Source organism: Nannospalax galili, unplaced genomic scaffold (assembly GCF_000622305.1).
Source record: "Nannospalax galili isolate Female #2095 unplaced genomic scaffold, S.galili_v1.0 scaffold1331, whole genome shotgun sequence".
NCBI classification, from domain to species: Eukaryota; Metazoa; Chordata; class Mammalia; order Rodentia; family Spalacidae; genus Nannospalax; species Nannospalax galili.
In genome coordinates, this window is record NW_008330679.1 from 413,209 (window position 1) to 439,328 (window position 26,120).

The 26,120-nt window shown below is 45.2% G+C and overlaps 1 protein-coding gene across 1 annotated transcript in view; it reads right to left on the reverse strand.

Annotated features, from left to right (window-relative positions):
- Positions 1-3,040: 3,040 nt before the first annotated feature.
- The window catches only part of Capn13 (calpain 13), a 59,252-nt gene continuing 36,172 nt past the window's right edge, over positions 3,041-26,120 (reverse strand). Inside the window, exons 9-21 of the mRNA XM_008850958.1 lie at positions 25,587-25,732; positions 23,599-23,734; positions 19,897-19,909; positions 16,729-16,931; positions 15,789-15,825; positions 15,398-15,454; positions 11,952-12,009; positions 11,798-11,856; positions 9,965-10,033; positions 7,486-7,561; positions 5,443-5,571; positions 4,016-4,071; positions 3,041-3,067 (exon numbers count right to left, since the gene is read on the reverse strand). Coding sequence (XP_008849180.1) covers positions 3,041-3,067; positions 4,016-4,071; positions 5,443-5,571; positions 7,486-7,561; positions 9,965-10,033; positions 11,798-11,856; positions 11,952-12,009; positions 15,398-15,454; positions 15,789-15,825; positions 16,729-16,931; positions 19,897-19,909; positions 23,599-23,734; positions 25,587-25,732 — 1,066 coding nt within the window. The remainder of the gene's footprint in view (positions 3,068-4,015; positions 4,072-5,442; positions 5,572-7,485; positions 7,562-9,964; positions 10,034-11,797; positions 11,857-11,951; positions 12,010-15,397; positions 15,455-15,788; positions 15,826-16,728; positions 16,932-19,896; positions 19,910-23,598; positions 23,735-25,586; positions 25,733-26,120) is intronic.

The window sequence follows — 26,120 nt, forward strand, 5'->3', positions numbered from 1 at the left end:
AAAAACTTCTTCGAGGGGCTGGAGAGATGACTCAGCAGTTAAGAGTACTGGCTACTCTTGCAGAAGACCTGGGTTTGAATCCCAGTACCCACATGGCAGCTAACAACTGTTCGTAATTCCAGTTCCAGGGGATCTGACTGTCTCTTCTGTCCTCCATGGGCATTGGATGACATGGGTGCACTTACCTACATGCAGGAAATACATGCATATACATAAATTAAAAATAATAAATAAAATATTAAAAGTAAATAAATAAATGGGTGAACTACATGGTCAGAATTACATCTCAATAAACCTCTCTAAAAATAAAAGAATAAAAAAAAATCGTGTTGAGTTTTATGACTGGTCAAAAGTGGTATGTGAGTGATTGATATGGGTATTTTCCAGCTAAGACAGGAAGGGTGAGGAGTTGGGTCACTAACACCCAGGGCAGAGCACACCTAAGGCTGAGGGAAACATGGAGAACAAGAGGCGATGGAGGTTTGCAGCTATAGTGGAGGTTTGAAGTCAGAACAAGGTGTGGTCAGATGGATGGGTAGGGGCCAGCTGGTGCAGGCTCCAGGCATCCACGCCGGTGACTCTAGATTTGCCCTGTACAGCAAGGGAAAACATTGAAGGGTTTTAACTTGGGGAATGCACTAGATGGATTTGAATTTTTAAAAGCATAACTCTGACTGCAGGAAATTGATTTGAGGGATACGAATGGATACAGAAAATAAGATCAAAGGCCAATGCAAAATTCAAGGAGACAGATGATGTCTAAGAAATCCAAACTGAAGTACTTCAAGGAGAGAGTAGGTGAGGATTGGGAGACAATTAGCTCCTTTATGAAGCTGATCTGTAATGGGAGGAGAGAGAAGCAGTTGCAGCTGGAAGGGAATATGAGGTGGAAGGAATTCAAAAGATAGACGGAACTGGAAAACTCCAGAGAGAGACAGATGGATTTTGTATTCAGAAGACAGAGGAGAAACTTCATTCAATCAAGGCCCTCAAAGATGAATGGTAATGTGATAGAGAACACCATCAGAGGGAAAAGTCCGTGTGTGTCCCCCACTCCCACCCCCACCTGTTGTAACAGCAGGAGGGGAAAAGAGGAAAAGAGGAAGTGTGGCCAGGCAGGTGGATTTGAACATTTAAAGGCAGAACTTCCTTATCTTGCCTCTGGTTGTTCAACTCATGAGCCAAGAGTGAAGGGACACGGTACAATATCATGATGCCAGAGGGTGACGATGAGGGAGAGGGAACACTCTCAGGAGCGACGGTAGACATTAATGAAAGAAATACACCTGCACCCTTACACTATAATTCCTTCTCAGATAATCTTCCAAACAGGAAGCATTGGAAACTTAGGGGAGAATTAGGACTCCAAAAGGAAACAAAATAGAATTCGGTCACTTCAAAAGTTCAAGTGTGTAGGCCCTGCGTTTCAAATTAGCTTTCAAGATACACCTGAAGAGTCAGTCTTCATGTTGAATTCATGCAGATTATAATAGGCACAATAGAATTGGATATGATCTGATTTTCAGAAAGGAGTGAAAGAAGAATTCAATATAGTTGAGTCAAATTGAATACAAGTAAATTTGTTAATTTGTAATTGTTAAGAACTACCAAATGTTCATCAGGAAGTATTGGTGCTAAAATACTCTATATGCAGAGTGTCTATCACAATTTCCAAGTATACACATGATTCATAGATTATATAAATACTATTCAGAGAAATAACAGTTTCAGAGGGTATGGTGGTTAATTTCAGTTGTCAACTGACTGGAGTAGGAAACAGGTAGGAATTAGTGAGGCACACTTATGGGTGTGTCTGTGAGGGTATTTCCAGAGATGGTTGACAGAGGGGATGAGACATGACCTAAATAAGGGCCCACAAACTATCATCCAAGACTGAATAAACAGAAGGAGGATGAGGAGGAGAAGGGGAAGGAGGAGGAGAAGGAAGTGGAGGAGGAGAAGGAAGTGGAGGAAGAGGAGGAAGAAGAGGAAGAGGAAGAAAACCAGCAGAGCATGAATGTCCATCTTTCTCTGCTTCCTGATTGTGGATGCAGTGTACCAGCCACCTCATGTTCCCACTGCCATACCTTTCCCACTATGATGTACTCTGACCCCTCAAACTATGGACAGAAATAAACCCTTCCTTCCTTAAGTTGTTCTTGACAAATATTTTGTCACAGTCATGAGAAAAGTAATACAGAGGGTATCCATCACAGAACTCTTTCATGGAGAATTGGACACTTCAACAGGACATTAGCATAGACACAAGGAGATCCTAAATGAGAAACAACAGGGATAAATACAAGAAGAGAGACTTTGGGTCAGGCAACAAAGATGTCCTCAAGGATTTCACGGTCAGGCTGGCATGCTTCGTCTTTTTCTGTAGTGATCCAGAAAGCAGAGTATCTATAGAAGCATAGGTAGGAAGTTTCCAGGTTTATCTCTAGATAGGAGTACATACTAGCTGAAGATGCCCAGAAAGCAGGAGCACAAACTACAAGTTCCTTAGCCTTGGATTCTAGAGTACTCTGTAAGGGCTTCTGCTATAGCAGGGTGTGTTTGGGTAACTCTAGACCCTATACAACTCTGGAGTTTGCCCCATAAAAATAGAAGTAGAGGAAATGCAATGTGCTCATTGCTGAGCACAGGTCAGAGCTATAAATGCTGATGCTGTGGATGTACACCACCTGCCCAAGGCCAGTAGAGCTTGGATGGCCAGCTCTCCTCTCCCCAGGGTTGACTGTGTTGCTCCACATCATTCTGTTTTTGCCATTTCTGTTCCCTGTCTGAATGGGTCATCGCCCTTTCTCTTTAGACCATCAATTAAATGTTGTAAATCTCTCATTCATGACTTTCAGGTAGCCCTCTTCATGAATGTCTCTGGATGAAATATGCAGTGTTGGCCTTGAAAGGCCTCTGTTCACAAAGGTGAGCTTTCCGAAATCATAGAGAAAATAGAGAAATGTTTATATGAGGAAAGATAGGATTCTAAACTCACCATATCTTACCTGGTCCAGAAGTTTCTATCGTTTGCCTCACCTCAGCTGTACATGACTAGGTTCATCCACTGAGGAATAAGCAGCATTAGAATGAATGAATTCATGTTCTCTCTTCCCCCCCACCACCCCGCCTCTCTCTGAGTGTGAAAGCCAGAAGTGTACATCAGGGGTCTTCTTTAATTGTACTCTACCTTACTTTTTGAGACAGTCTTGAACCTAGAGCTGGCTGGCCAACAAGTTCCAGAGAGCCCCCTCTTTCTACTTTTCCAAGTGTGTCAGTATTACAAGTATGCACCATCATGTCTGACTTTTTATATGGGTGCTGGATGTCTGAGGTCCTTAGGTCCTTAGCTCCTCATGTTTTCAGTGTGTGTGGCAATCACTTTATTAATCAAGTCCTGTACTCTTAAATTCTTAAAGCTGATTTACTCAATGTAGAACAGGGCAAATACCTACCTCCTCACTTGAAAGATCTCAGTTCAATTTCATTGTCCTTTTCCAGCTAATTCCAACCCAAGCAGGCTGCCTCAGTGCCCTGTTATAACACATCTTCCCCTACTTTCTAGGTGGCTCCTCTACAGTCTTTTACTTTACCAACTGAGCTATTGAAGGGCACTTGCTACTTCCTAAATAGCCCAGGAGAGAGAGGTATATGTAAGGTCGACCAGCTGGCTGGTTAGGTATCTCTAAAATTTAATGGGAACAGGTTTAATGTACAGTGAGCTCAATGGGCTGTTCTTCAGTTCCCTCTTGGATTTATAACTCCCACACAATCCTCTGCTTTATCAAGCTATTGGAAAAAAATAAAATCTGTCTGCCAAGATCCTAAAGCAGCCTGGCAGTCCGCAATATATAAAGTAGTAATTGGAGGCTGGGGGGCAGTGGGGGGACTGGTAACCTGGCTGGCCTTTGATGGAATATTCAATATACCCAAGGAGAAAAATGCCCCATTGGAACTGGACTAAGAGAAAGCAGCCTGAGAATGTGCCTAGCCCTGGGAGGGGAAGGTGCCTCACCTCCATTTCTGTCAGGTAGAGTCCTTCGCCATCCTTGGAGAGGTTGCGGAATGCCTCTAGGATAAAGAAAGAAAAATAGGTTTTGGCAGATTGAGAGGAGGCAGGACAAGATGGCCCTCACTGTCCAAAGAGTATATCTGTCTTCCATTCCAGTTCTGTGCTCTGCAGTGACTTGGGATTCACTCTTCAACACAGCTGTGACTACTGGGACCTCTGCATTTCCAGATTCCATGGGGTTTTCAGGGTGCCTCATGGATGTGGTAGTGTCAGGATTCAGAGGTGTTTCTGGCCCTCTCCCCTGACTCAACCTCTTCCTCAAACCTAACGGCTGTTTTGAGCTGTGTTGAGGCCTGAGATTTCACTTAAGATTTCATCTAAAACATAGGCTATTTTGCTAAAAAGCATAGAACACTCTGGCCTCCATCTTTGAATTTCTATAGTTTGAAGAAAGGCCTCCTGCCCCATCTATTCACTTGTATATGGAATTCTTTCAGCAGAGACTGAAATACTTCATTTTATAACTAAAGAGTAAGTTTTAGTTATAAACACAACCTGGAAAGGAGACAGAGTGATTTCAATTAACCTTGTTCCTCCGAGAGGACCTGGACCTGAATAGGGTAAAGAGGAAAAAAGAGAGTTGGAATGGAAGAACATTAGAGAAAGATCGGTGTGGAGGAGAGGCTGGACAGACACATGGATAGCACAAGTAGAGCTGATTATTAAGAAAGAATATATGTATGTGGTGGTCAGTGTTAACTGTCAACCTGACAGAATCCAGGATTACCTGGAAGGTGGGCCTTGAGCAGTAGCAAGCATTTTCCCAAGTGTCAGGTTACTTCAAACTCCTGTTGCCTTGACGTCCCTGCCTGTCCTCGTGAACTGTAAACTAGAATAGTCCTTCCCCACTTAAGTTGCTTTTGTCGGAGTATTCTATCATAGCAACAGTAAAAGGAACTAAGTCAATTTCCAAGAAAAGAAGTGGTCCAGAGCATGGAGGAAGGGTGGAAGCTGATGGCATGGTGCTAAGAGGGTAGTGACGTTTCTGAGTCCTTTGCATAATGCCAGTTTTCTCACACGTTTGCATACCATGGCTTTTTCTTTGAGCCTGCTCTGTCTGTTACATATTGGCCCTCATTGGGGAAGTTTACAGTCTTCCTCTCTGCCAACTGGTTTCTTTCATACACCAATCTCACAGATCTGTGTAAGGTTTTTATTCCCAGACCTCATTCTCTGCTGTACTCATCTCTGGCAACATTGTTTGCAGTTTCCGGGATTCTGTCTTCTTAGACCAAGGGAGCCTTAGACAGGATGCCAGCCCACCCATTTCTATGTCTTCTCCCAGAATTGGGGCATCAGTGCCTTCCTGCTCATCTATTGAGTTCTTTGGTCACTGTGAAAGTCTACAGGATGTCCCCAGGGTCACTTACTGGCCATGGTTTCCAGACGCATCAGGAAGCAGGCAAGACTGGGGAAGCTAATCTGGCCAGAGCTATCACCGTATCGGAGTGTCATGAGACCCAGCAGTTCATTGCTGATGAAAACCCCTGTAAGGAAATCTGGGATGGTAGGGTAAACTGGTGAGCAAGGAGGAGACTGGAATGGGGTTGACCTTCTGCCTCATGAGGCTCAAGAAATCTGTTCAGAGAGCCCAGCATCTCCCTGTCATTCTACGCAGCTGGGTATAGAAGCCAGCCCGCCATACACAGGGCTTCTCTATCTTCTCTTGCTTATTGGCTTCTGGACCCCAGTGTCACAGCTCAGCCAGTGACTAACTCAAAAGACTCAAGACACTGACTATTCCTTTAGAAACATATTGTCCTTTTCGAAAATAAGATAATTCCCATGTAGCACCGGGACAGCTAGGGTTTAAGTCCAGCCTTGTTTGTCTCTGTCAGCTCTTTCTCTGCTGGAGATCTTATAAAACTTCCTTCCAGCTAGGTGTCATGACTCTCTGTGAACCTCACGTAAGGGTGGGTGCTGCTAGTGTGGGCACCTGTGGTTTCCCTATAAAATGGAGATTCAGTTTTAAGCTACTTGTTCAAGGAAAAGGTAGGACTCAGAAGGTGGCCTCAGCTGGATTGAAGATAGGCATCTTATCCTTTTTGGTCTCATCTTGTTATACCTCCAGTTACAAGCTCCAGGTAGTCACCAGCCACAAAGGAGATATCTGCAGAGTGGCCAACAACTGCTGCTCCAGTGAGTAAGAAGACACTTGCAAGCTAAGCCATTCATCAAGAGATGAGCTTGGTGGCCTGTGGACCTCATGCAACCAGAAACACATTTGGTTTCTGTAGTAAACTTAATAAAATGTGAACCAAATACCTCCAGATTGGCTTGAGCTTTCCAGCAAGCCACCTTCTTAAGTGGCGCTCCATCACCCCTTTAAGTTACCCGCCTGGCCCCTGAGGACTTTTGAGTTGAACTAGTTCCTATTTCTCTCACTTTTATTATTCTACAGTCATTAGTGAAGTCTCCTTTAAGGAGTCCATCTTTAATTGGACCTTCAGTGATTCTCTAGGTGTGGCTTCAGTTAGCCACCAGAGCCTCGCCTGGGAACTTGTTAGATATGCATCTTCTCCAGTCCCATCCCAGACCTCCTAAATCAGAAATTGAGCAAAGGCTCAGCCTTCCTAGCTCTAACAAGCCCTACAGATCATTCTGATGTAACTCAGATTTGAGCACTTCAGCCTTCCACTATGCAGAATTAAGGCAAAGGAGTCTATGCAGTGTCTTGCATTTCTATGGCTCTCCATGCCAGGAGCCATGAGAAGGAGAATTATGGAGAGAGTCCTTCCAGAGTTAACTGGGGGAATGTGATTTTACAGCTTATTAAGGAAGGTGGCCATTTCCTTAAGTAACCTTTTTGTGATCCATCTTCCCCATAGGTACAATGGAGGTAATGATTCCTGCCCTTCCCAGTTCGCAGTAGTGGAGAGACGATGAAATGAGATGATGTGAATAGTTCCTGGTGAACGATTAAGCACTTATGCACCCTAAGGTATTGTTATCATTATCCCAAGACTGAAAGCTTTGCCTTCTTGAAGCCAGCAGATGCCATTTGGTTTAATTTAGCCTCAAACTCTCTGTGAAGAGAGAAGTGAGATCATCAGCCTGCCCATGGCTATTTAATCCTGATGGCCAGACATTGAGCTGGAAGCTCCTGGAAGGTGAGCACCATTCCTGGTAGGGTATCAGTCATGTGGGGCTCTACAGTCAGAGCTGTGCTAGGGAGAAAAGACAGCTGGGGAGATTGACTGGCACAGGACAGCCAAGAATGGAGTTAGGGGATTGATATATGAGTCTGGAGTGCTGGAGGTCTACCAAGGTCAATGTAGATAGTGGAGGACATATGACCTAGCATGCTCCTCCCTCCCAACTGCCCAGCCTCACTGTGTGGGCCTTACTGACAATATGGGCCTCACACACGCCCCATGGTCCCCAGTCATCCAGTCTCATAGGCCCGACGTTACCTGTACTTTTTATGGCTTTCCACAAGTCCGAGCTCAGGAAGACTCCAGGGCTCCTTTGGATATTCTGGAAAACATGCTGATGGGGATGGTGGGGGGGGGGAGAAGCAAGAAGCCTGTGAGAGGTCAAAGGGTGTGGACAGGAGCAGTTCTGGAAAGCTTATCTCCACTTCACCATCCCTGGAAGGTGCCTTACCAAAGCATGCACGGAGCTACCTCAGAGGGGGTCAGAGGGGAGGATGGGGCAAGTGGGAGTGGGCACAGCCCTTGAGTGTATGAACTTGGTCACAGCAGGGCCTGAAAGTTCTGCTCTTCCAACCTGCTCTCCTTTCCTCATTCCACTCTTAGAGGGGCCCTTACACACAGGCATTTTGAAGAAGTCCAAAGGACTCTGAAAAGTTTTTGTAGGGTAATGATTGAGACTTAGACAAATTGCCTGGGGTTAATTAAATCCCAGTTCAACTACCTACCAGCTGTGTCACTGACTTAATCATGTTACTTCATCTTTCTAGGCCTCAGCTTCCTCACCCATAGTACAGAGCTAATTACAGTGTCTACCTCCTAGCTTTGTTGCAAGAAGCGAATGAGCAAGTATCTACAAAGCCCAAATATCCATAAAGTACTTAGCACTCACTAGTACCTAAGTGCATATGCTCATATGAATGCCCTCACTTGTCCATTAGTGAGTGCTGTGAAGAAAATATGGAAAGCAGGTTAGAACTATGTCCTGGCCCAAGCAGAGTTGCAGAAAGTAATGACCATAAATAACAGCAGTGACCACTGTGGCACTGCTCTTGCATTTACTGGAGATGTTTCCTCTCTACCTAGTCCTCTGATAATCCTGGCCCACAGCATACTTTCCAGATGAGGAAACTGACTCTCAGGTAGGTGAAGACCTGGTCTTGGATTAAGTAAGTAGCTGTCCCAGGACTGAGCACAGAGCTCCCCATTTTGATCTGTACACAGCTGCTCATAGGAGCTTTTCTAAGGCAAAGGGCAGGTGAGGCCAATTATGGGGGACAATGGTTGTGTGATAATAGCCTAGGAGCTTCCTCTTGGCCTTATTTGGTTTCTGGTGGGTGTAAGGACAGACTTCAAGTACTCTTCAATTACATAGTCGTCATTCATTTAGTAACTGATTTACTTGATCATTTATTCAGGAACTCTGAACACTGCTGTCTTATATATACCACGGAAGTCTCTGCAGAAAGACCAACATGAGGAAGCCCCACCCCTGGAGGACCGTACAGTATAAAGGGTGGGAGGAGACTGCCAACTATTGTAGTGCCCTATAAGAAACCCAACGGTCTAACGATAGGGATCAGGAGCTACATCCTGGCCCAACCACATGAGGGCACTTGATTTAACCTTTCAAAATGTTGCAGAGATATTAGGTGACATGGTTAGAAATTTAATACATTGGTGCTTTTCATATTTTAAAAGCAGACTATATATACACATGTATATGTGATTATTGATTAATTTATTTTGAGAGTTTTCCTATGTAAGCCTAGGTTAACCTGAAACTCACTCTGCAGCCCAAGCTGGTTTCAAATTAATGATCCTCCTACTTCAGCCTAAATGATGGAAATACAGGTATATATCATCATGTCTGGACAGATTATACTTTTATTTAGTGTGTGTATACATACCCATTATAGGACAAACTCTGAAAAGTATTCACTGGGTCTTAACGCTTTCTCTGTGGCTGGCAAAATCATTTTCTTTCTTTTTTCTTTTCCTTCCTTCTTCCCTCCCTCCCACAAAATATTAAGGCAGATAGTATGGCTTGCCTGTCAGATGTAGGTTAGAGGCTGAGGAGCTAGAAGGGACACTAATCAGACCATAGAGTCTAGCAAGGGAGACTTTGCATGAAAGGCTTGTCTGAGGCTGCATTCTTAGGGCAAGTGAGCCCTGACAAGGCCTCCGGTAGAGAAAGGGAAGAGAGGAAGGGCAAGTCAGAGTACAAGGGCATGGTGCTTAGAGGAAACGGCAAGGCATCTTAAAGTTGGGCTTCAGAGGAAGTAGGATGAGTAAAAATGGTTTCTTTTGGACCTGAAAATAGAGATCTAACTCAGGAGGTCTGCACACAACTCTGGTGTATTCAGACTGTCCAGAGGAGGTCATAACCAGGCCACAGGTCAACCCCTTCTGTTTTGGTAGCTTTTCTGGCAGAGACATTGGAAGAGAAGGTGATGGGTTCACAGACTAAGGGATGCTGCAATGTACCTGGGGTGAAATGAGGAGGATGCTTCTCCCTAGCAGTTGCAGCTACTGTCCATGGTGACCTCTTTCTCTAGCTTCCTAGAGTATTCCTCATCCTGCCTTCTATTGCATATACGTCTCCCTCAACAAAATGTGAGCTGTCTTTGGAGACAGGGGTGATGTTTCCTATTATTTCATATACCAAAGTGGGGCACCCAGTACACATTTCCTAAACTGGGTGAAATAAGAGTGTTGGTCACAGACACCATGACAGTACCTGGCAGTGGACAAGACGACGCCATAGTCTTCCAAACTCATCCTGGTCCAGCCGCCCATCCACTTTCAGCTGGAGGAGGAGTTAAGAGCTAACCAGTCCAGGGTGCATTGGGTTGGGGGATCTGCTTGTCCTGCCAAAGAAGCCAGAGCACCTCCATCCATCAGCTAGTAACCCAGTGCTGTATCACTCATACAGGGCCCTCTGCCAGCTGGCTGCCACTCTCTCTGAGAACAACGTGGCTTGGATTTGTTTTATAAAACAAAATGTATTATTGGAAGGAAGGAGCCCCAAGGAGAAGAAAGAGGCATTAGTTTCAGTTACTTCCAGCAGAAGACAGTAAGCCTAAATGTGGCTTTCACCGGTCAGTGTGGGTTCCCTAGCAGGGGAGGGGAGGGGAGGGAAGGGAGGTGCAGGAAGGGGACTTATAATTATATAAGGAGTGTGGATAGGTGAGTGTCCCAGCCCTGGGCCACATGTGAGGTTGGAATGTGTTCTGTGTGTGAATGTGGCCCTGGCTTCCCCTACAGGAGGCAGATGACTAATACAAGGAGGAGAATTGACTTCTGAGAACTGAAGGGGAGAGGCTGGGGGAGGAGAAAAAAGGTAGAGAAGACCTGTGTTCTATGCTACGGTTCTGTGCATAGGGCCTCCCCGGGACTGGTTGCCCTCATTATGGGGCTGCAAGGGCCATTTGGATTCTTCTGTGTCTCTGAGTGACTGCAGACCACAGCATGCTGAGACAGAACTGATTTATGATTTCATCAAGAAGCCCTCTTGTTCTACAATGGCTAGTTTCTCATTCACAATCGAGTCTTGTTAACAGTGTGAGAGAGGGGTGATCTGTCTCTCTCTGGAGACAGGCACAGCCTGGGGAGATGCTGCCAGGCTTGGGATCCTTCGGTATAAGTTCAGGGTCTCTCCTGCCTAGAGGAAGAGAGGGTGGGTAGGGGATAAAGACTCCTTGAAGAGGGCAAGTTGGGATGAGAGTTAAGTCATTAGAGTTTGGTCCTGCCACTTGTAGTCATGGAATTGGGCCATTGGACTGTCTCCAAGCCAGTGTCCACAGGTGCACAAAACAGCATGGCGGGGCTGGAGAGATGGCTCAGCAGTTAAGAGCACTGGCTGCTCCTGCAGAAGACCTGGGTTCAAATCCCAGCACCCACATGGTGGCTAACAACCATCTGTCATTCCAGTTCCAGGGATCCAACACCCTCTTCTGGCCTCTGTGGGCACTGTACAACATGAGTACACTTACACTCATTCAGGCATAATATTCATATACATACAAAAAACCAGCATGGGAGCCACAAAGGGGTGCCACCCACAAAGGGGTGCCACCGCTGTGCACTGTAGACTGAAGAGGTTTGCAAGGTTTTACAAGTTCTGAATTGGAGACTGGAGTGAAGAATCTAAATAGTAAAGACTTTTCCAGTGTTGAGGAAAAAGGTGAAAGGAAAATAGTTCCATTAGGATGAGATAATATTGGATGAAGTTAGAACATAAACCTTGGAGGCTAAAATTCATACTTGAAATCTATGTACAAGTCTGGCTGTGTAATTTGGGCAAAAGTACTAAACCACTTTTTCTTCCATTGTTCAATGAATAATAGTTCTTGCATCACAAGGGCTGTTGCAAGAATTACATTTCCTTATTATTTCCAGGAGCTTGATCAATGGTAACTGGTGCTTTTGCTGCTCTGGTTGAGCTAGATTTTAGAGTTGGTTGCTAGAATATATGCAGGACCTGTGTGCTGGGCCCTAATTAGACCCCCAGAGAAGCCCACAGGGCAGGTGTATTCATATAGCTACAGGAGGGGATGACTGCAAAGGATACGTCCATCAGAGCCACAATGCTCTGGCACTGGTCCAAGGAGAAAGTGTTCCCTGGAGGCCCTGAGGAGGGAAAAAAAAAGAAGAACTGAAGTGTCATTGGGGGTGGCAGCATGGGGGCTAAGCCTGGAGCCAGCAGGCCTCTGGGCTGACCATACCTTTCAGGAGTTCCTGATTGAGAAGATTCTGAAGCTGGGTGGCATCAATGTCCGGTCCCTGTTCCAAACAAGGGAGGATCATGGGTATCAAATGGGAGTCAGGAGCTAAGGGGCACATCCACCCACCTTTGTAGTTGTTTTCTGATTTCTAATCTTTCTGTCCCATGGCATGCCCACCTCCTCTTTGCCTTAGGCCTTCCCTTAGCTCTGGTCATATTACCAACTCCCTCCCTAAGCATCTGTCATGATGGTCACCCCCTGACACTAGGCCCTTGGTCTGGGCTCCCTCACACTGTTCCTTCCATTCATTATTGGAAGAAAGCCTGCTTCTTCTTCCCGTCTTTCAGGATGACCACTGCAGGATGAACTGGTGATACCCTTTGGGTGTGTTCTCCAACTTTTTTCAGAGACTATGAGAAGATATGATGACTTTTATGTGCACGTGTGTGTGCACATGTATAATAATGAATGAAAAATTCTAAACATTTAGGCTATGAGAAGCTGCTACAATGGAGCACATTGCTTAGTGTTCCCAGGTACTGAGGAAAAAGGGAGATGCCATGGCTTTCCTTGGTTTAAAATCAGAAAGCACTCCAGGTTGTAGGGAAAGAGGAAATTTTCTGAGCCTAATTTTTCAGGGAGTTAACTACAGTAGACCTTGCCGGAGGACAGGTACTAGATAGCCTGATGGGCAGTATGTTTGATGACAGTTTTACAGAGAGGCAGAGCTGCTGCACTTGGTGAGCTGGCACTGGAGTAAGGCTTCTCAGCAGGTGGATTTGTAAAGTACAGGTGGATTTGGGGTACAAGGTGCTTTCTGTGGGTCTTTTGAGAACCAATACCTCATAGATAACAGGCACACTGCCCCTTCCTTCTCTCAGGGCATAACCATCCTGCACTGAAAGCAAAAATATCCCATATCCTATTCTTGTAAGGTCCTTCAGCAAGAAACATAAACCTCTAAGACACTACTAAGAAAACATCTAGCCAGTGTCTGATACTGGTCCCTGGGCTATCAAGACAACCTCTCATGGTTTGGGAATGTTAGGCAAGTTGACACTAATGTGTCCAACATAAACTGAGTTTTTCTTCCAAAGAATCTTGACACCTCACCTTGAATGGCAGCTGACTTGCTAATGAGGGTCTCACCTACATGAGATCAATTGCCTACTAGCCAGCAGCATAAGGCATGGATAATGTCTGCTTCCTTTACCATAGTCCTCACATCTGGATTCCACAATCCTTCACCACCAAAGCATTGAAGGAACTGATGGCAAGGATGGCAGTGGCAGTTGTTTACACAACTTCCCAAAGAATTACTTGTGGGAATTGTGAGACATTCAAGGACTGATGTTTTGGTATTTCCAAAGCTTACTGGGAATGTCCTAGATGCTTAGAAAATACTTGCCAATTAAATTCATAAATGATGGTGGATAGATCTGTTCTATCTCATTCTAGAGCCCAAATTCATGCTTCGTTTCACACAGGCAGACCTGGTTATGGCATTCCCACTGCCTTGGTTAATAAAAGTAACTAGTCACTAGTGCCAGTGAGTGCTATCAAATCACCGTATTATTGAAGCTAGTTAAGTCATTGTGAGAGATGGGAAGAGAAAACACAGTGAGTGCATAGGAAATGTTTTGCTGTAAAAGTTAAAAAATTTTATTTGTGTGTGAGTGTTTTGCCTGAACGCATTGTAGTGCACTACATGTGTGCAGTGCCTACGAGGGCAAGAAGAGGGTGTCGGATCCCCTGGAACTAGAGTTACAGATGGTTGTGAGTTGCTATGTGGGTTCTGTTCGGCCTTTTAAGAGCAGCAAGTGTTCTTAACCACTGAGCCATCTCTCCAGCTCCCTTGATTTAAAGTTTCTTGGGTAGACACAACCTCTGTGTATAGTTTGGCGGTTGTATAAGATGATGTTAGGTGTGCCTTGCTCAAGTATGCCTGGCCAAAAGGTGACCTAGGCACAGTGCTGTGTCTATGTCCTTTTCTAATCCCCACCAATGCCTAATATGAGCTACTAGTCACTCTAGGAGAAGCCAAACATTTGGCTGTTGCTTGTAAAAGATCTGATTAGGGAGTCTGCACCATCCTATCACATGGCAAATTATATTTTTATTTTAGAAGTGCTAGGTGTATGGACCCTGTGTGAAAATTTGCCACCTGCCCCGAAAAAGCTTGGTCTTGAGTATCGTAATGAAGCCCTGCTGGCCACCCCAGAGCAGCTAACCCAAGCTTGGGCATCTGTTCTGGGGAGCTAATCTGTCTTAATTCAATCTGACAGAAATGATTGAGCACTTGTCCTCTGGGCCAAGGACAGTGATCGGTGGCTGGGGACCAGGAATGTATATGAAGTAATTTCTGCCTTTGGGGAATTCACAGACAGGAGACCATGATCCTCTGGGTCAGTCTTCTCATAGCACAGAGCTAGCCTGAATCCTGGGCAAGTCCTGATTCCAGGGAGGCCCATGACCAGTGGTTCTTTAAGGCACATATCCCTCATTCTAGCCACTCTTCGTGTCTCCCTCCTTGTTTTCCTTTTGGGGGCCAACTTGCATCTGGGATTCCACCACTCTATTAGCCCTCTGAGCGCAAAGGCAGGGGTAGGCATCCTTCCTTCCTCCCTCAGCCTCTCTGGCTCACAGCACACACAGTTACGTGTATCATCTACTTTCCACACTAACACTGTTATTAACGGTAAAAGGCCCATCCCAGGGAACCATTGGCAGCTCTTTTATCCTGAGGAGTCAAGGAGTTCTTTCTAACAGTTTATTAAACCATTAGGAAAGCCCTGTATGCACATAGGTGGCTTGGCAGGAAGAGTACTGTTGGGGCTTCCTGAAGCCAGCCAGCTCCCTGGAGGAACAATGCCAGGTTTGGGGGGAGGTGGCCAAGCCACAGAAGCAAAGATTTCAAGGGGGTGCTGCCAATTGCTTGTTTAAAGGCTTAAGCAGCAATACATTGCCATGCACACAATCCATCATTATCCTCTCCCTTTCTAAGCTTTATGTTCTATTGAGATGTCACCCAGATGGGGGTATCACTTATCTCCAGAGCTTGGCAGCCAAAGCATCTGGGGGGAGAGAGAGAGAGAGAGAGAGAGAGAGAGAGAGAGAGAGAGAGAGAGAGAGAGAGAGAGAAAAATAGGAAGTGATATATAAATTAACGGAAAAAAGTTTATTTTGACTCACAGTTCTGGAGTCTAAGATCCAGTGTCTTCTTTGGGCCTTTGAGATGACAGAACATCATGGAAAAAGGACACGGCAGAGCAAACCCTTCATGTCATGGCCAGGAGAGAGAGAGAGAGAGAGAGAGAGAGAGAGAGAGGCTGAGATGATTAAGTCCCTTTTGCTTTCTGCATTCTGATAAGGGTCTGAAGATGTTTCCTTCCCAGGAGTCTCTCCATCAGCTGCTAGGTAGGGTCCGTAGGTGCTAGATATCCTACCTGCTCAGCATATCTGTAGAAAATGCTTTGGTGGGAATCATTTTCTGAAAGACTTCCCTGGATCCAAGAGAAAATACTTATGTTATTTTTCTGGGGAAAGAGGGCACACATCTGGTATAGCAAGGGTACAATAAATCCTATCTGAATCTAAGGTAGAAGCTTCATCTGGTAGTTGGAGTGGGGGTGGGACAACAATCTTTACGGAAATTAGAAAACCGAAGTTAGTAGAAGGAAGATGTTTGGGTCCAGTCTGGCCTGGGAGACCTGGTCTTCTCCAGCCTCATCTCTTAGGGCAATCATTAGCCTATTATCGTCTGTTTTCCCCCATCAATGGTAAGTGAGGAGGAGGCATGGGATGTAGTTAAAGAAGGTCATCAAGTCTCATACCAACCTTGAGAGCTCTTAGGTTGAAAGTGTTGCTTGAATTCCTAGAAAAGGAGGGGAACAGTATGATAAGGATTGGCCCTGTATTCACAAGAGTCTACCTATGGGTGTATCCTACCGTGCCCGAAATCTCTGCCAAGGATGACTGGAAATCCCTCAATGTTGCAGGATGTGGAGTAAGTAGCCATGACAATAGCAGACAGACATACCATATGTCTGGTCATCTAGTCATTGAGTCTTCCATATCAAAATGCACCTGTACAGTGACTTCCACTACCAGATGCAGATGATGTTGGTTTTATGTTGCTTCTTGAATTGTCAGAAACAGCTACCCTTACACACTATAAAGACCTCTATGATTATAATAATGTCTGCCTCAGGCTCAGAGGGACAGGACTTGTTGGTCCCAATCTTGACTCACTGACTTGGCCTTTGAGGCCCTCTAGAACTCGAGTTTATCAGGCCAGTCTTTATCTCCTTGATCTAGCCCACATTCTGGCCACAGTTCAGACAAGTGAACATAATACATGGCACCACCTTCCTGGGCATATAGCCAATAATATTTACTCAACGAGTCCTGGGCTTTTCTTCCTCCCTGCTGCTTCTCTTCCACCTTAGCAGCCTTTCCTTGAAGCCATTAACTTTTGTTTACCTTCAAGTCCCAGTACAAGTGTCATTCCCTCAGAGAAGCCTTTCCCAGTCCCTGCAGCCAGAGGCTATCTCTCCACTCTGCCCTTTCATGCAGCATCTCGCAACAATCCTGTTCTGTTGAGGTCAAGTTATTGGTTTACAGACTTTCTCATTCCCCTTTCTAGTGAGCTTCTCAAGAACAAGACCCATATCATGTACCCATTGACATGGCATGTATTGCACATAATACACAGAGCACTGCTCACAAAGACAGAGTCAAGTAGAATAGAACATGTAGGATCCTGACAATTCTGTACCTGTCCCTGTCTGGCATCTTCAAGAATATTCGGAGCAAGAACTCAACTTCTTTTTGGCGAGCTGAGGGGACCACCACATAGGTCCCGGGGCTCAGGTGGAAGGACTTGGTGAAGTTGCACTTGGTTTCATAGTCTATGCCCTGGGCAGCATTTCTAAATGGGGAGAAAAATGTGGGTGGCAATCTCTCCTGGAACTCCTGGAACTAGAAGAAACATGATTATTGTGATAAAGCCCCCTCCACTCCACACACAGGCCCTGGCCACCAGGACAGACCACTGTCTTCTAAACCCTTCTCTGCTCACCTGAACAGTGTTACAATCTCTAGAAAGGGAGACAGTGCTGACTTAACTCTCAAAAAAAAAAAAAAAAACCCAAGCCAAAAAAATAGTATCAGGTGTGGCCCACATGTGGCCCATTACCGGATGTCACATACCCCCAACTAAACAAATTATTCCAAGACAGCTATGAATGTGGCCCAACACATTTGTAGATGGCAAAGCCTTGTTGTAATATCCAAAGGTTGGGCTTGGTAGACCCTAAAAATGCATAGAAACATGATGTGATGTGCTATTTTATATTATATCAAGTAGCATTCTGGCTTTCTGGTTTTCTGTTTATATGTAGAGAAAGCCTCCTTGGAAACTAATGATGCTGCTCCAATGTTGAATTTCTTCTGGGATCCCCACAGCCACATCTCCTCTAAGTCTTTAGTGACATGCTTTGGGCTTCCATAAGACTGCAGAGTAGAATTGTCTTCTTTCTATGTCTTTGGTCTCTCCAATAGAGTCCTGAGATTCCTTTTCATTGGAAAATAATGGGCCCCAATCATTTTCCTTTTATTTCAATATTTTCTTACAGATAAAACAATAAATATAATGCAATTCCTATTACCAGATGTCACATACATATTGCATAATAAAAACTCCTTACTAAACAAATTTTCCCCACTACACTAGAGCATGGGGATTCCATTTAGAATGGTTACACAGCATGAAATGATTATTTATGAGATCTGCCTTGGGGGAAGAATAAGAAGATGGAGGAAGTTTCTTTTAGGGGATAGGAACGATACTAGGCTCCAAGGTAAGACAAGAGATAGGCCCCTGTCCAGGCGGAGAGCAGCGGGCCGGGAGGAGCCTACAAAGCAATTCCGCTGTCAACAGCAGCACTCGTGGTTTGGGGACTTGATTTGCTTGGGTCCTTTTGGCAGAAGCAATGATGAGACGAGTTCTTTTCCAGAAGGGCAACTATGTCCCGTGGCTCTGGCTCTAAATGTGTGTTCAGAAGTGTGTGGATAGCCTGCCTGCTATAATCTAGAAGGTAAGAATGCCCTTGCTTACTGGCTGTCGTTTCCTTTTCCCTTTGCTATACTACTGCAGCCCTGTCCAGAATAGACTTGCTTAGTGTCAGTGAGAAATATGAATAGGGAGGGAGAGGAGGACTTGGTCCAGTGAACAGAGGAGCCTGCTTCATTTAAATACAAGGCTAGGCAGGCACAAAGCTGGCCCTGTTATTCTATAGGTGGGGTTTTTGTCTTTTCCTGAATCAAGTTCCCACCATGTTCTCAAGCTTGGGAACTGGAACTCTGATCCATTCCTTGCACCCGAGTGCTTCTCTTAAAGCCCTTCTAAGTGTTCACTTTCCATAGGTGGGGGACCAGGGTCAAGAGGCAGATTCTAAGCCTCAGCTCTGTGGCCGGACATGGCTGAGGGACGGACTTCCTTGCTATCAGCTTTCTGTCTGGATTTCTGAGTCTCCCTCTCTGGGAGTCCCTGCCCTTACCTCAGTCTACTTGCTGGGGCCTCCTTACAGGCATGGGGGGGGGGTCATGGTGATTCGCTGCTGGCCACGGCCATATCAGGTATCATGCCTTCCTTTTGGCAGCAGCAGATCACTACAGAGCTCACAGCCGCAGCAAGGTCTAGGCCTGTGAGGACAGGTCCTCTGAATTCCACTGTTTTCTATCCTTCTTTATAATTTTCAGTCACTTTTTATCAATATATGATCAGGCCAGTCTATTGAATGAGGAGGGTTAGCAATTTGCTTGTGAGAAGAGTTAGAGGATGTGCCTTAAGCTGTATGTAGACAGTGAGCATCAGTTTGCGGTGGATTTGGATCCTTATTCAAGAGTATGAAAACCCTTGCCAGGTATCCTTGACTACTGATCTCATCTTAAATGAACAGGAACCAGACGTATCAACCTTCTCTATGAAGACCAAATACCTTAGATGCTTTCAAATTTGTAGCCCCTCTTGGGTGGTTAAGCAAACCATCCATGGGGATTCAATCTGCAGAACAGGATGATAACATTGTAACTTGCTTTGTTGACCTGTTTGGAGAGTCTAAGCTTATTGATGATATATGATACAGCAAAGATGAATTTGCAGTCTTGGAACATTTGGAACCCTCAGTGTTGGAAGAGGTGTAACTGTTTACCAAGGGGGCAGCACCAGAGGTGTGGGAAGTTCAGGAAGAACAGCAATAAGCCATACCTGGGAGTCCACCTGTGGAAGACAGAAAAGATGTTCAAGAAGCCAGACCACAGCAGAAAGACAATGTCTCCCAGCCTGGCTCAGGGCCCATGCTCCTACTTCTCTGGTCAGCTTGTTTCTGGCACATACAGTACATGTATGTTCTTGGGTAGGACAGATCACCCATTCCCTGTGCAGTGCTATAAAACAAATAGGAAACCTACTCAACTTGTAGGAAACAGCAAGAAGAAGGAAACAGAGGCGGAAAGAAGTCACCTGAGAGGGGGAGGTACCCCTTTTGTGTCTTAGCAAGTTGTAGTAATTATTCACAGCAATGATAGTAAGGAGGAAGGAAAGAAAAAGCATTGACAAGCCCAGAGATAAGACAGAACCTCATTCAAATTCCCCAAGGTCAAATACAAATCCCTTGATGTGGAGAGCTTCAATGACAAGACAATTTCTTTGATCCCTTCAGATCACTGTAAACACAGTAGGAATTTGTTCTGCGAGCACTCTCTCTACCCTGGCTCTGTGCTTGTTGCTATGTATATGTGCATATGAATGGGGAAACAGCCATGTTCCACTCTTTCCACCAGTGGAAGGAAGCACCAAGGACACAGTTTCATTTTGTCCTCCTCTACAATGTGCAAAGCACTGCTCTATAGCATGATGGATATTCACCACAACACTGTGAACATATGCTAGGATCCTACTCCATACATGTGAAAATGGAGACTCAGTAGTATAGGAAGCAGAACTTGGGAGTACAGCAAGCTGTGTTGTTTCCTTTACAATGAAACTCTACCTCCTACCAAAACTTGTCCTTCCCAGTTAGCTGGGTTTTGATTATTTTCCATGTAAGCTAGAGTCTCACACGTGCAGACATATCATTTGATTTGCCCAGAGAGGCATTTTAGCCATGGGAGCTTGGAGAAAAGTATAAAACTCTAGCCTAAGGGAAGAGCTTTGGGGAATGAGAATGAAATAGCATGCCTAGTCTTGTCCCTTTCCACTGTCCTGACTTCGCCTGTTCATACATTGCTGGTGTCTGGCTGATGTAAGACAGAACAGTGTGCCCACTGCTGCTGGGGAGTCACAGGCCTGCACCAGACCTGATGCCCTAGTTCAGCTGTCAGTGCTGTGCTCACTTAGCTCTAGAGACTCCCAAGAGCCTGGGTGCTGGCATATACATAGCCTGTTGTTCAGATGAACTGTAAAGGAAACCCAAGCATCTTTGGACAAGATCTAGGCTGTTTTTTGGAGTTTAACTCAATCATGATCCTGAATGACTCACTGGGACCTCAGGAAGCCTGAGGAAACCTTGAGTCTGAATGATGTATGGAAGCAGCATCTGAGAAACAGTGCATAGCTGTCAGAACGAGAGAGGTGAGCTTGGGAGAATTTTAATTTGTGTTTTTGTTTTGTTGTTGTTGTTTTGAGACAGGGTCTCCTGTAGCCCCAGCTGGCCTGGAACTCACTATGTAGACCAGGCTGGTCTTGATCTCACAGAAATCTGCCTGCCTCTGCCTCCTGAGTACTGGGATTAAAAGTATATGCCACATGTCTGGCAGTTTGGGAGAATTTTTACAATGGGATTGATTACAAATTTACTATATCTCCTCAATTGAAAATATATTAGGTGAATCAGTCAACGCAAGGTGGCTATGTTGCTCAGTTCCAGGGCCCCAGGCTCACAGGTGATAATGTAAACAGGAGCTCTAGGGGTTGGGCACTGGGCCAGTCCTGAGACCCTGTCTTGGCTACTGTTTCATATTAAGGAAAGGAATACTAGCTGAGATTTTAGTGGACCTGTCTGATATCTGACCTGTTTGAGTCTAGTTGGGGAGACCAGGTGTCTCAATGTCTTCTCAGCTCTTGCCAAACTCTTCCTTCTGGCTCCTTCTAGCACTGAAAGCTAGGGAACTCAGAGAATGAGGGTCCTCTTAGAGGGCACCTGAGTCAGTAGACATTCTTGACTAAAGGCAATTGAAACCAACCCAGGCTGGAGAAGAGAGATTGAAAAGTCATTTGTTAGAAGATTAGGTTCCAGAGTCCATGGGCTGGGGGTGGGGGTGGAGTCATCTAAAAAGTGAAACTTGGAAGGTAGATGAGAGCTGCACAAGATGCTTCCATTGATAACATAACCATAGAGACTGGCCAATATGGACCCAAAAATTTGCTGTAAAATAACACTTGCGGACTGGAGGGGTACCATGGTTGTTAAAGGCTAAGGCCAACAGCCAAAATGTAAATAACATTTACCTGTTCCTGCCCGTTTTGTTTAATTCTTCAATAGTCAAATATTGGAGTGATCAGGTGTGTGTGTGTGTGTGTGTGTGTGTGTGTGTGTGTGTGTGTGTGTGTATGGAAGAGGAATGCGTAAGCAGACAAATCAGAATCACAAATCTTTTGAATCCAAGGCCTGGAGACAAAGAACAGTTGGTGTCTTTAGCTACTGCAGTGGGAGGGTGTACTCCTTCCACCAAAGTAGGTACAGGTGCCAGATCGTGATTAAAATGACAGCTGTCTATTATTGCATCCTTAGAAGATGTTCTTTGATAGCCCCGGTAGGCTTGGGGCAATTTAAAAGTAATGATAATGAATTCTAACAAATTTCTTCCATATATCACATATACCCGGTCATTTGGAGTTTTGACTCTTGATGAATTAAGTAAAAAGGTAGGACAAGCATGGGTTATAGAATGTGCTGAGAGAGTAGATCCTAACAGGCTTTCTTTCTAGAGCCAGAATCTTTGTTTTTCATGTTGCCCTGAGCACCACAAGAGAGGCAAAGTATGAAAGCCCTGCTGAGAGGGCCTGGGACCACAAGTACTGAGACCAAACTACCCATCAGCTCCAACTGTGCCTTAGAAAAGTGATTCTTGTTCTCTGGGCCTTGGCTTTCATATCTATACAAGTTGGGATAACTGGGGGCTTTGAGACATTGAAAGAGAACTCTCTAGTGACTCTGAAGTACCAGATCCCCCATGAGGCCTTCTTACTAGAGAGACCCACAGCCATGGTCAGGACTGTTCCCCATGGACAGAGAATACAGGAACCTTGCTTGGCCACAAATAGGCTAAGGTCTGTGTCTCTGAAATGTGCCTTGGCTCGGTGAGCAGAAATCGAAGTTGGTTCTGAGACACTAATCCCAGCTCTAGCGTAGTCTGTCAACAGACTTCTGAGATCTGTGGTGCTTGTAAAGGTGACAGGTATGTCCAACTGTAGGCTTGAGGAACATCTGGTGCCCAGTCCCAGCTCTGCCATTAACTCTGGCATGTCACTTCACATCCCTGGGCCCCAGTTTCTTCAACTCTAATGTGAGGAGAGGGGACAACTTACATTGCAGGGATTCATGGTCTTATTTGTGCAAGAAAGCTGCAGGGTGGATGGCTTGAGAATCACTTACTGTACCTTTGGGATACATTGAATTACATGGGAGAGGAGACAGCAGAGCTATCAGATTTTATTTGTAACTTTATTCTTTTAAATGTATTAAAAGGAAATGAATTCCCTGGTTATCTGCATCACAATGAGTGTGTGTGCTAGCACTTTGGAGAGAGGGGAGGCTGGTTATGAGTGTGGAGGAGGAGAGAGGATCCTGGGCTAAAGGGAAAATCTGGCTTTGGATGAGCAGCCAAACAAGACTTACATGGCAACCACTGAGCTATAGCTGGTCTTTGGTCTAAAGATAAGAGGAAAAAAACCTATTGAATTTAAACTTGATTTTTTTTTCTTAAGCTCTTCCACAAATTTTAACCAACAATCCTCAAACAGGGCATGAATAGGCAGCCCCTAAGGAGCCTGTTAGAATGCAGACTTTCAGGCTTTGCACTTGAAGATTCTGACTCAGGTGGTCTGGGGCTAACCCAGGAATCTTAGTAATTATAATAGCTGGTCTTAGAACTGAGATACAGGCATTAGATTCTGAAGCATACCAGGAAAAGCTAACAAGTAGCACAGGTGGCAGGTATGTGCCATCTAAAACATGATCAAGGACTGTAGAGGCGGCTCAGCAGTTAAGAGCATGCAGTGCTCTTGCAGAGGACCCGAGTTCAGTTCTTGGCACCCAGGTGCTTTACAGCTGCCTGTAACTCTAGTTCCAGGGAATCTAAAACCCTCTTCTAGACTCTGTGGGCACATGTACTCACACATGCACATACACATGGACACACACACATATACACATAATTTGTAAAAAATGGTCAAGTTTAGTCTTAGTTTTAGGTTTTCTTTTAAATTCAGAATTGAACACATGAATGCTACAGAGCCTTTGGTTTTTATCACCAAACCTGGGATATGCCCAAATCTCCCAACCTGGCCAGCGCCTCTACCTAGTCCAAAGTATACACAATATCCCCAAAAGGCAAGTCCCAAGGCGAACTGCTTACCTTGAACACTTGGAAGTATAGTGGAAATGTCTCATCTTCTGCCTTCAAGCTTTGTGACATGATTGTGAAGGCCACAACAGCATTGCTGCCTTCAGTGAGCTCTTGAACACCAAAGAGATACTGAGCATCCCTCCCAGGTCCTCCTAGGAGGAAAAAACCATTACTGGGGCTCCGAAACATCCCTGGGACTTTCATTGGCAAGCTCCCTGGGGTTGGGATGCAAACCCTGGATTTGGAAACTAAAGGCCTGAATCCCCCATGGTAAACTGTGGCACAAGTTTCTTTATATTTTAAGCTTCAAACTCTCTTAAAAACAAGGAGAGGGTATTGTCTCTACTTGAGTGGACATGTCTTTTAAACTGTAAAGGCAGGGCTGTGTGTGTGTGTGTGTGTGTGTGTGTGTGTGTGTGTGCATCTGTGTGCACATGTGTGTGGAGACCAGATGCTTACCTTGGGTTTTATTCCTCAGGCTCTGGCTACCTTTTTTTCTTTTATGGAGGCAGGGTTTTTTAAAGGCCTGAAACTCACCAGTAGGCTAGACAGGATGGCCAGTGAGCCCCAGGGATCTACCTGCTTTCATTTCCCTCAGCACTGGGATTACAAGTGCCTACTACCATGACTGGCTTTAAGGGCTATTTATGAGTAAAATTCTAGTCTCCAGGTATGTGTGAACTTAGGTACTCGTGATAACTATTAGGGCCTTGAAATGGCATCAGTCACCATGGATCAATGAAGATAGTGGAAAATGGGCAGGGGATGGGAGTCTACAGAGCTCCTGTACCTAAGCATGCTCATCCAAGCCAGAGCAAGAGAAGGAGAGGTAATGTGGGAACCAGTAGACTCAAGTGCATGTAGTAGTAGAGGTAAGTCAGAACAGAGATGAGTGGATACTCTTCAGAAGGTGTGGGTCACAACTAGAAAGCTCTGAAAGGTGAATGGGGAGACATGTCATGGACATGGGCTTTCTATGAGTACTGCATAAGACGATGATAAAAATGCACTTTGCAGCATATAGCGGGTGTTCTATTGCTGGCTCCCTTCCCTCACTCCCTTGTAAGGTATTACTAAAAATGGCCCTGATCTAGAAGTCTGGTTGGTTCATTGATATGCATTATATCTAACATGAAAAGGCTGTGTGGTCAGGCAGGCACACCTCAGGAAGAAGAAGAGGAATGACTCAGCGGTTCCTCAGAGTCTACCTATAGCCTACTTGGGGCCAAGGCTCTCTGAGTAGTAGACCACAAGAGCCTGAAAATCAAAAAGGAGGATACTTTGAGGTCTGGCGTCATTCAACAGACCTGTGGGCAGGCAGGTATAAACACATACATCCACACACCCAAATATGTTTATAGCCTCTTTCATTAAGAATATATTAGACCAGGCAGACTCCACTCCCCAGGAAGCATTCATCAGTGTCACAAACAGGAAGCAGGATGGGCAATGAAGGGTCATGACTCTCTAAAGGGCACAGTCAAGACATTTATTTCAGGGGAGCCTAAAGATCAGCTTAGAGGTGCCTGCTTCTGCTCTCACATGACCAGGCCATGGCTATTCACCCTGTGATTGGGTGGTACTTTTGGGGTTCAAGGGGACAGAGATTACTAATTCTACTGTTTACAGTTGGTGAGGCTGAGGATAAAGGGAAGAGGTATCTTCCCAGAGTCACAAAGCTAATGTGTGGTAATGACAGTGCTTTAACAAGGCTGTGACTTTTCTCTAGCGCTCTCTCCACAGCCTTTCCTGCTGTCCTGATGTTTACCGAAGAGCAGGGAGTGAGCTCCCTTCCCTGGAAGTAGGTTGAGGTGAGTAGCAGGACCTCTAGGGTGTGTGTGCAAGGCCAGGGGAGGCCCATGTAGATTGTCTTGCCCACCCCTACTAGCAACCATTGTCCTTGGAGCTATAGGCTGATGTCTTTCAGCTATAGGCTGATGGTCTAACCAGACCCAACAGTGAAAGAGAAGTGAGGGAAGAGCCGCAGTCTGGCAGAATGATCACCTCCAGGGCTTCCTGAGATCACTTGGTTCTTAAATATCATTTGGCACCATGTTTCATTGGCTGTGACTCCATGGTCTAGGGTAATTGGGATTTGGTTACATATGAACAGGCAGGAGAAGTTCTCTTGGAAATCTTCACATGACATCCTGTGGAAAACAGACACATAGCACTAAATGCCCTCTGGTTGCTTCCCCAGGTGGGGGTTCCCACTGCTTCACTATGTGCCTCTCTAGACAGCAGAAGTTCCCATGTGTTGACTCACCACTGGTCCACCCAAAGACCAGATTTTGTTTCTGGCACATTCTGCCCTGAGACTCTACTGCCATGCTTTGGAGTTTTGCATGTCACTTGGCCAAACTATTTCCTCAACCCATTAGTCCAACTGTGAATCCTCTCAGGGCCAGTGGGACAAAGGCCAGACTCTGCTCTGGGTCCTACACGCTGCCAGTAATCTTGACTTCTCTCATGGCCAAATCCAATGCTGAGGTCTTTATGAAAACAAACAGATGTCATATATATATATATATATATATA